Raw genomic sequence first — 11691 nt, 5'->3', positions numbered from 1 at the left:
AGAAAGTACCCAAGGAGGTAAAGGGAACTGCAACCCTATAGTTGGAACAACATTATGAACTAACCAGTACCCCAGAGCTCTTTTCTCTAGCTGCATATGTATAAAGAGATTGCATAGTCGGCCATCCCTGGAAAGAGAGGCCCATTGGACTTGCAAAATTTATATGTCCCCGTACAGGGGAATGCCAGGGCCAAAAAGGCGGAGTGGGTAGGTAGGGTAGTGGGGGGGGGGTATCAGGCACTTTTGGGATAGCATTGGAAATGTAAATGAGGAAAATACCTAATAATTAATTTAAAAAAATAAAAAAGAAAGAAAATAGTTTTTGAAATTATTTTACTGATTTTAGATATAAAAACAAATAAGAGTTAATATTTACATCAGTGAATTCCACAAAAATATCTATGAAATATTTTATTACATTAAATGCTTATGTGAATGGGGTAGGTAACACTGGTACAGGTACACATATGAGCAAATAATAACCCTGTCTCTACATTTAGATGCACTTATGAGACGCCTCGCATGGGTGCTGGAATCTGAACCCAGATTCTCTGGGAGAGAAAATTATTCTGTTTATAGCTAATACAACTTCTTAGCCTTTTAGGCAACTGATGAAATAATAGCTGTACAAAATGCATTGTTGTAGATAAGAATTCTGAAAACCAAGGAAGTACATCAACATTCTCTGAAATGACTTTAAAATTAAGTGCAAATACATTCGTAGTTGATATTGTAGACATGATGGGAGTTACAACTTAGGAATGGGGTACTACTGCTTAACACAACCCATCTATGTTACCACTCTTGCTCGAGGATTCCTCTGTTGTATTGCTCATTCTATTTGTCAATACTGAATTCATCCCTGAGTACATTCACAGACAGAGAATCGAATAGGAATGGAGATGAGACATGGATAACTGTGCTCAGCTTTCCAAATGAAGAAGGAATCAAGGTAAAAGAATTCTTAGTACAAAGTATCTACAGAGGCTTCTTTTCCATCAGTGCTAATCTTAGTGCATCTCTTATAATAATCAGAACTTTTGTTTACTTATTGACAGATGAGATGTCACTCATGTTCTGTTTTCTGTGCTCCTTTTTCTTCATTGGACATCCTAACAGACTGACCTGTGTCTTACAGCAAATCACATTGGAATTGTATTCACTGTAGCTGTTTCCACAGTTCTAGTCAAAACAGTCACTGTAATTATGGCTTTCAAATTCACAGGCCCAGGAAGAAGGTTGAGAAACATCTTGGTATCAGGGACGCCCAAATACATCATTCCCATATGCTCCCTGTTTCAATGTATTCTGTGTGCAATCTGGCTGCCAATTTCTCCTCCATTTGTTGATTTTGATGAACATTCTGAGCATGGAAACATTATCCTTGTATGTAACAAGGGCTCAGTTACTTCATTCCACTGTGTCCTGGGATATTTGGCCTGTCTGGCACTTGGAAGGTTCACTGTGGCTTTCTTGGCAAGGAATCTACCTGACACATTCAATGAAGCCAAATTCCTGACCTTCAGCATGCTAGTGTTGTGTAGTGCCTGGGTTACCTTCCTCCCAGTCTACCATAGCACCAAGGGCAATGTCATGGTTGCTGTAGAGATATTCTCCATCCTGGCATCCAGTGCAGGGCTGCTTTGATGTATCTTTGCACCCCAGATCTACACCATTTTCGTGAGACCTGAGAGGAATTCTGTCCAAAATATCAGGGATAAATCACATTCCTGAACAAGTATTTCTGGAATTCTGTCAAATGAGAAATTGGCACATACCTACCAAATATTGGGTTACAGTGCATATATCTAGTTTTAGAATCACTCTTACTGGATCCTGTAGTGATGTCTAGAAATATCATATCTACTCATCTTGCATGCCTTGTGCATAAAATCTTGCACTCATTCACTTGATTCATTTCCTCTATGAAAATTAAAATTCTTAAATTGTTAATACTGTTTTATTCATCATTTTGCATTTATGGAGATTTCCCCCTGGTAACTTCCAGTAAAAGTTGATAAGGAAGATTTATCCATGATCTTGTACAGAAAGTGAGTTCTAGGACAGACAGCACTACACATAGAAACCATATATCATATCTAACAATCAATTTGACAAATCAGCAAACTAAAGAATCAATAAAGATGAAATCAGAACACATTTTCTGATTTTCAATAGGAGCACACACATGAGAGATATTGCCTGTTCTCTTCAGCTGCACTTCAAAGTATCAGACAATGGTCGAAAATGGAAATGTTCTTTTTCTGCTCTCCAATACAAAAATATTATACCAACAATGAACTAAAGCTGAGAACCTCTGTGTTTGAATTATGGAATAGTTGCAAGAAGCTGAAGAGAATGGTGCCCCATAGGATGATCAGAAGTCTCAACTAACATGGACAACCAGAACTTCTCAGAAACTAAGGTCTTTGACACATATGCAACATAGACTGCATTGTCTGGCCTCAGTGATAGAATGCACACCTAACTCCCCAGAATCTTGAGACTCCAGAGATTGGGAAGGTCTTGGGTATTGGGAGGTGGGGATATCCTCTTGGAGATGTGGGAGGAGGTATGAAATGCAGAAGATTCAGGGGGCAATCTGGGAGGAGGATAATGAATGGATTGTAAAAAAGATTAAAGGATAAAAAATTAAAAAGAAGAAACTAAAATAATCTTGTAGATAGGGTAAAATTATAGTTATAGAAGGAAAATGTAAGACTAGTGATATTTGCATGAAACTAATATCTTCTCAGAGATTGCCCTCATATGCAGTTCTGATCGAGGTTCTGGAATCAGAAAAGTCTCAAAGGGTGGCCTGGGAGCACGAGGCTTTGACTATGCTGCTTCCTGGAAAATGGAATTTCCAAAAACAAAATGGAAGGGAAGGGAAGGGAAAGGAAAGGAAAGGAAAGGAAAGGAAAGGAAAGGAAAGGAAAGGAAAGGAAAGGAAAGGAAAGGAAAGGAAAGGAAAGGAAAGGAAAGGAAAGGAAAGGAAAGGAAAGGAAAGGAAAGGAAAGGAAAGGAAAGGAAAGGAAAGGAAAGGAAAGGAAGGAAGAAAGAAAGAAAGAAAGAAAGAAAGAAAGAAAGAAAGAAAGAAAGAAAGAAAGAAAGAAGAAAAAATAAATGATGGGCGGGAGAAATATACTCTGATCTGTGATGGGAAAGTGTAAGACTGTTTTCAACAATATCAAAAATATAGAAAGAATTCTCAAATCTTCAATTAACTTTAAACAATATAATATTTATCCAGCTTTTTCCAATATTTGAAGCCACTCTAGAGCACTTTGATATCATGGAATAATCCATATTTAAGGTCGCTATGGAATAATTTATCTTCTCCAACCATATTAAACCAGTGTCTGCATACTCCACAATTTTTATGTACATTTTCTCATACTTTGCAACAGTAATTTATTTGAGGTCATATTTGTTATCTGTGACTGAAGGATATATTTTTCCTATTTCAAATTTCTTCAAATACTAACTTGCTTCTCTATTGCTTTAATTAAACTTTGATAATAAGGAAAGTGAGGAAGAAGGTGTGATTTTACATATAGTTTATAGTTTTAGAAAGACAAGTGTGGATATCAGGAAACTGGAACTAAAGAATAGATTTTTTCTTTATGATAAGGCAAGGCAAAATCTTTTAACATCAGTTTCCCAAAACATTTTTCTGATTCTCCCATTAATGGAAAATACGGCCAACATTACTTTAGGCTGTTTTTTTTTTTTTTTCCAAGATATCTGAAAAGAACACTACATACTGGCTCACCTGCCCACAGTAAGATGGGAATTCTTATATCAATTACCACAGAAGAAAATGCTTCAAAGATATGAGGACAGGCTAGTGTTGGCTGAGAGAATAGTTCAATTAAGTTTCCTCTGCACTCAGTACTAAGTTGAAAATAATTAACTAAAAAACATCAGGTTGTAGTTTTCACATACAGCTCAATATCACCACTTTTTCCTAAATTACTAGACACTCAGATACTATGCAACATTTCTTTAATGCATTTCCAATATTCATTTCTAGCCATTAAATAATGGACATTGCAAAATGTCAATCAGGGGCCTGGCAATGGTGGCACACACCTTTAATCACAGCACTTGGGAGGCAGAGGCAGGTGGATTTCTGAGTTTGAGGCCAGCCTGGTCTACAAAGTGAGTTCCAGGAAAGCCAGGGATACACAGAGAAACCCTGCCTCAAAACAAACACACACACACACAATAATATATGTCATTCAGATTGTGTGAATAAAATGAGCTTATTGAAATCTTAAAGTGCTAATCTAAAACATAAAAGAAACTTCTAGAAATCATTTTCAATATGTTTCTAATTTTTCTCAGATGCCATCCTCTGTGTGCAGTGCAGATTGTAATCCTGGATTCAGAAGATTATGGAAGGAGGGAATGGCAATCTGCTGTTTTGTTTTCAGCCCCTGTCCTGAAAATGAAATTTCTAATGAGACAAGTGAGTGTTTGCTACTCTGATAAATCCAGAAGATATGTGTTTTTCTTGCATCACCCTGGAATAATGAAGTCAGCTAAAAGGCAACTGCAGATATAAAGTATATTTCTTATCAAATTTACTACTTGTAGATACAAAAATCCTTAACAAAATCTTGCAAAAGCAAACAAACATGCCTGGTGCCTTGACCCACATATTGACTCATTGAAAATTCATGGTAGATTATATTTCACAAAGAAAATACTTTAGAAAATATAACAGCAATTTGCAGGAATTCTGCACAAGATTTTCCAAACAAATGATTTATTATAAAACTACATGTACATTTACATTTTAGTCACAAATTTTGTTAGTATTGATTTAGTCATAGTTCATGAACCTATGTATCCTAAATATGATTATGCACACCATGTACATATAAGAGCCCATGAAGAACTGAATATTATATTTAATCTACTGGATGAGATCATGAGACTACTAGGTGAAAAATCCATGTTCTCTGTAAGATTAATATAGAAGACAAAAATATTTGCAAATTCATGAAAAATGCTAAGTATGCAATATTAAGAGGGCCATGTTCAAAACCAGATGTAGTAAGAATCCAGGATGTAGGGGATAAGAGTTGACCTATGAATTGGAATATACCATGAGACTCATATTCAATATATTACATTCTACACCCATTAATAAGATAATATTTTAGGGTTGGAAAAATACAATAAGTTTATGGTTACCTTTTCAAATATATATCACAGTTCATGTTGTTACCATTTTGGGGATTACAATTTTAGAATGGAGTATAATTTCTTAACACAAACCACCTGGGTTACCACACTTTCCAGAGGATTCCTCTGGTATTTTGCTCATTCTGTTTCTCAACACTGATTTCATCCTTGATTCTCATAAGAATGGAGGTGAGGCAAGGATTAAAGTGCTCAGCTTTCCATATGAAGAAGGAATCAAGGTGAAGGATCTTTTAGTACAAAGTATCTACAGAGATATTTATCCTTCAGTGCTAAATTTAGTGCACCTAATGAACAATAACCAGAACTTTTGATTAATTATTGCCAGGTGAGGAAACATCTTAGGGCTTATTTCATTAATATTTTCTACTATTCAAACATAAACATTATATTTCCTCTCATATTCCACCTTGTTCCTATGACTTATGACAGGAATCAGTTAAATATAATACTGCAATATCTACCTTCACATGAACTCACATATATAAGTATGTACATATACATACAGCCTACCTGTTCAATTTTGTGTTGTTTCTGTGTCAACAAGTTTGAACTAGTAAATTCTCCAGTAGCTATTATACTTCTTTACTCAGTAGAAGTCAGAGTCTCAATGTTTCATAGGGAATGAATTCATAAAATATTCAGTGATCTCAGAAAACAGTGAGTATAGGGTTTTGTATTTATAAAATATACCCAACCACATTGTAGTTTATGATTGTATCTTCTCTGAATTAAATAATCTACTTGATGTTAACAAAGAACCAAAAAAAAAAAAATGGCATCGGAAATCTTTGCTTTCTGATAACATTTTTTTTTTATTTTTTACATTTCATTTTCCATTCCCCATCCCCCCATACACCGATTGAATACTCCACATCCCACACTTTCTCCGCAACACAACCTGTCTTCACGTTGAGCCCCCATCTCCCACACCACCTTATAGGAACTAAAAGGGGGCCTGGGGAAAGATGGGGGAGTGTGGACCTATGTCCCCCTAGAGTTCCACTTATGCCCTGGACAGCCAGACATGTGAGGGCTTGCCAGACACTTTCCATTCAGCTCTGGGTGGGCATCCAAACCTCTGACTCAATCAACAGGAGATGGACAAGGGGCAGCACAACCTGGGGGACATGGGGCAACACCCTGTAGCCCTGTGGCTATGAGAGAGATCAAAGAGGGAAGACAGGTTACCACACTGGCAAGAGTGAGCACAGTCTTGATGATCAGAGACTGTCTATGATTTTAGAGCTTTATTGTAGAAAAGACAGGGGAAAGAAACAATATAGGAGAGAGAAAGGGGGGCCAGAAAAAAAGTGAGTAAGAGGGAGAGAGGGAGAGGAGAGTAAGAACAAGAGAAAAAAGGAGTGAGTGAGAGAGAGAGAGAGAGAGAGAGAGAGAGAGAGAGAGAGAGAGAGAGAGAGAGGGCAAGGAGTGGCCAATCAGCCCCCCCCCGCCTTTTTTTTGTATGTGCATAGACCAATGCCCCACACCACCTGACCTCTAAACTCCCTGGGGCCTTCAGTCTTTGAGGGTTAGGTGCATCTTCTCTGAATGAACACAGACACAGAAGCCCTTTACTGTATTGAGGGACCCTTATCAGCTGGTGTACAGTGTCTGTTTGGTGGTACATTGTTTGTAAGATTTCTGGGGTCAAGATTAATTGAGACTGCTGGTCCACCTGCAAGAACACCTTACGCCTCAACTACTTTCAGCCTTCCCTAATTCAGGGGTTAGTTGCTTCTGTCCATTGGTTGGGTGCAAATAACAGTATTTAGGAGAGCAGTCATGATAGATCCTTTTTGTGAGTGCTCCAGAGCCTCAGTAAAATGTGAGGCCATAAGACCTCCTCTTGACCTAGATCCCACTTTGGGACTGTCATTGGACCTTCTTTTCCTCAGACTCCTCTCCATTTCATCATTGCATTCAGACAGGAACAATTATGCGTCAGAGATGTGACTATGGGATGGGAACCCCATCACTCACTTGATATCCTGTTTTCCCGCTGGAGGTGGGATCTGTACGTTCCCTCTATCTACTATAGTACATTTCATCTAAGGTCTCTAACCTCCCAAGTCTCTTGTGCATTTTAGTGGGTCCACCCACCCTCCTATTACCTGAGGTTGCCTGTTATTATTCTTTTTGCTTGTCCTCAGGACTCCGTTCCCCTCTCACACACCCACACCCCACAAACCCCTTTCTAATAACATCATTAATGATACAATCAAGTTAAGTACACAAAGAAAAAATTGCTTCGTTTTATTTCCATTAAATCTTTATGAACATTATGAATTGAAAGCAATGCTCATCAGCAATATCCTTCACATTACATATCAGCATCAAAGGCAGCATTGCAAGGCTTCTTTCATTACCCTTACTTGAAATACCTTGACAATAAAATTTCTAAAGCAGACCTAACTAAGCTTTCCTTTGGAAATCAGATATAGATCAATGCGAGAATTGTCCACAATACCAATATGCCAACACTGAACAGAACAAATGTATTCAGAAAGGTGTCACCTTTCTAAGCTATGAAGACCCTTTGGGGATGGCACTTGCCTTAATGGCCTTCTGTTTCTCTGCATTCACAGCTGTGGTACTTTGTGTCTTTGTGAAGCACCATGACACTCCTATTGTGAAGGCCAATAACAGATGCCTCAGCTACCTATTACTCATGTCACTCATGTTCTGTTTTCTGTGCTCCTTTTTCTTCATTTGCCTTCCAAACAGAGTCATCTGTGTCTTACAGCAAATCACATTTGGAACAGTATTCACTGTGGCTCTTTCCACAGTTCTGGCCAAAACAGTCACTGTGGTTCTGGCTTTCAAAGTCACAGATCCAGGAAGAAGATTGAGAAACTTCCTGGTATCTGGGACACCCAACTACATTATTCCCATATGTTCCCTAATCCAATGTGTTCTGTGTGGATCTGGCTAGCAGTAACTCCTCCCTTGGTTGATATTGATGAACACACTCTCCATGGCCACATCATCATTGTGTGCAACAAGGGCTCAGTTACTGCATTCTACTGTATCCTGGGATATTTGGCCTGCCTGGCACTTGGAAGCTTCTTTGTGGCTTTCTCGGCCAAGAATCTGCCTGACACATTCAATGAAGCCAAGTTCTTGACCTTCAGCATGCTAGTGTTCTTCAGTGTCTGGGTCACCTTCCTCCCTGTCTACCATAGCACCAAGGGCAAGGTCATGGTTGCTGTGGAGATATTCTCCATCTTGGCATCCAGTGCAGGGATGCTTGAATGTATTTTTGTACTCAAGATTTATATCATTTTAATGCAACCAGAGAGAAATTCTACCCAAAAGATAAGGGAAAAATCATATTTCTGAAAAAAATATTTCAGGAATTCTGTCAAATGTAATGTTGGTACATACTCAACAAATATTGGGTTATAGTGCATGTGTCCAGTTTTAGAATCACTCTCACTGGTTGCTCTAGTGATTTCAGGAAGTATTATATCTACTGAACTTCTGCACAGTGTCCATAAAATCTTGGACTCATTCACTTGCTACATTTCCTCTCAGAGAACTAAACACTCTAATTATTACAATTTTATTCATCATTTTGCATTCATGGAGATGCCCTCTGGTAACTTCCAAAAATGTTGATAAGGCAGTTGAATCCATCACTTTGTGCAGAAAAATGAGATCTAGGACAGAAAGGGTTACACATAGAAATCATCTACCAAATCAAATAATCAATCAGAAACACAGACTAACTAAATAATCAGCAAAGATGAAATCAGAACATATTTTCTGATTTCCAGTAGGAAGACACACACATAACAAAATACTGACTTTTTTTTTCATCTGTTCTTCAAACATTTGGCCAATAGTCTAAGGAGGAAATGTTTGTTTTCTGCTGTCAAATACAAATATATTTTATCCAACAATGATCAGAAGCCCAGGGACTCTGTGGATGAATTGGGAATAGTTGTAAGAAGCTGAGGAGGAGAGTGACCAGCATTCACAACAAACCTGGACAAGCAAGATCTCTCAGGCATTGAGACTCTAATCAGAGATCATACACTAGCTGATGTGAAGCCCCCAACAAATATGCAGCATAAGACTGCCTGGTCTAGCATCAGTTGGAGAGACACACCTAATCCAAGAGAGACTTAAGTCCCCAGGGATTGGGAAGGGCTGGGCGTTGGGGATGTAGAGATATCATCTTGGAGAGGGGGAGGAGATGTTAGATGAGGAAAAGTCGGGGGGGGGCAGACCAGGAGTGGGATAACAAACTGTAAAAAAAATATTGAGTAACAATAAATAAAAAAATGAAGTGAAATAAGCTTGTAGATATGTCATCATGCTATTTATATTGTAGTTATGGAAGGGATAGGTAAAACTATTGACATCTGCATGAACCGAACTTTTTTTTTCAGAGATTGCCCTTTGTGTGCTGTTCTGATTGAGTTTCTGGACTCAGAAAATTCTGAAAAACAGAGTGAGTGGCAGATGTTTAAATTATGCTGCTTTCTAGAAAACGACATTTTCAAAAAGACCATTGAGTGTTTGCAGCTACACTAAATATTTCACATTTGTCAATTCTCATTATATAATGGGAAACCAAATGGGTCTAAAATGCATTAACAAAAACAATCACTTCCCTAAGTCAGTCTTCATAGAAATATGATCACTAGCAATGTCTCTTTAAGGAAGACATTCTTCATTAACATCCACATTTTAATCATTGAAAATTATTGGAAAATTGCATTGTTGCAAAGAAAGATTTGATATTCAAACTACAGTTTAATGGAATTCTTCACGAATTTATTCTTTTTTAATATTTTATTATTTTATTAGATATTTTCTTCATTTACATTTCAAATACTATCCCCTATATACTCTCATCACCCTACTCTTCAACCCACCCACTCCTGCTTCCAGACCCTGGCATTCCCCTCTACTGGGGCATATAATCTTCACAAGATCAAGGGCCTCTCCTCCCAATAATTGTGGAGTAGCTCATCTTCTGCTACATATGCAGCTAAACACATGAGCTCTGGGAGTCCTAGTTAGTTCATATTTTTGCTCTTCCTATAGGGTTGCAGGCTCCTTCAGCTCCTTGGATACTTTCTCTAGCTCCTCCATTGGAGGCCCTGTGTTCCATACAATAGGTGACACTGAGCATCCACTTTTGGATTATCCAGGCACTGGCATAGCCTCACAAGAGACTGTTATATCAGGGTCCTGTTAGAAAATGTTGCTCGCATAGGCAATACTGTCTTGTAAAGACTCATAAAAACTTACTGTCTTATGTGATATATATATATATATATATTATATTATATATAAATATTTAATGCAAAAATAATATTAATATACAAATATATAGCTATAATGTATAATATATAAAATTATAACACGTAAATAAAATAAATATATAATATACATGTATAATATAAACATATATATTTATAAAAAACTTATGGTCTTAAATAAAATGTATAAACATTTTATGTAAAGTAATAAAAATATATAAATGTATAATTATAATATATAATATATAATATAAATTATAATATAGATATAATATAAATATATATAAATATATAATGTAAAATATATATGTATATATACATATTTATATATGTATAAATTATAAAAACAAACTAAAACTTATAGAGGAGAACGTGGGAAAAAAAACTCGAGTATATGGGCCCAGGGGAAAAAATCCTGAACAGAACAGTAGTGGCTTGTGATGTATGATCGAGAATTGACAAATGAGACCTCATGAAACTGCAAAGCTTCTGTTAGGCATAGTATACTGTTTGTAAGACAAAATGGCAACAACAGATTGGGAAAAGATCTTTACCAATCCTAAATCTGATAGCGGACTAAGATCCAATATATATAAAGAATTCAAGAAGCTGGACTCCAGAAAACGAAATAACCCCATTAAAAATGGAGTACAAACAGAGCTAAACAAAGAATTCTCAACTGAAGAATACAAAATGGCTGAGAAGCACCTAAAGAAATGTTCATCATCCTTAATGATCAGTGAAATGCAAATCAAAATAACCCTGAGATTCCATTTCACACCAGTCAGAATGGCTAAGATCAAAAATTCAGATGATAGCAGATGCTGGGGAGGATGTGGTAAAAGAGCAACACTCCTCCATTGCTGGTGGGATTGTAAGCTGGTACAACCACTCTAGAAATCAATCTGGTGTTCCATCAGAACATTGGCAGACATAGAACTACTGGAGGATCCAGCAATACCTCTCCTGTGCATATACCCAGAAGATGTTCCAACTTGTAATAAGGATATATGCTCCACTATGTTCATAGAAACTTTTTTTATAATAGCTGTGTAGCCCTGGCTGTCCTGAAACTCACTCTGCAGTCCAGGAGGACCATGAACTCCATCATATGTCTGCTATATATACCAATGCCACACAGCTGCAAACACCATCTTTATAAGAGTAAAATTAATAAATTAATTGGGACTGTAAGACTGGA

The 11691-nt window shown here is 37.2% G+C and overlaps 1 protein-coding gene across 1 annotated transcript; it reads left to right on the top strand.

The window, feature by feature from the left end:
* The first annotated feature begins 1206 nt into the window (after positions 1 to 1206).
* On the top strand, positions 1207 to 8556 carry LOC110289221 (vomeronasal type-2 receptor 116-like). The gene is given in 4 exon segments (XM_085842485.1): positions 1207 to 1602; positions 4351 to 4474; positions 7653 to 8138; positions 8141 to 8556. Coding segments are annotated over 4 exon segments (1422 nt in total).
* The last annotated feature ends 3135 nt before the right edge of the window (positions 8557 to 11691 follow it).

This window comes from Mus caroli, unplaced genomic scaffold, assembly GCF_978045245.1.
Source record: "Mus caroli unplaced genomic scaffold, Mus_caroli_1 scaffold_8, whole genome shotgun sequence".
NCBI lineage: Eukaryota > Metazoa > Chordata > Mammalia > Rodentia > Muridae > Mus > Mus caroli.
Note: the sequence above shows the minus strand (reverse complement) of the source record. Positions and strands in the feature narration are given on the sequence as shown.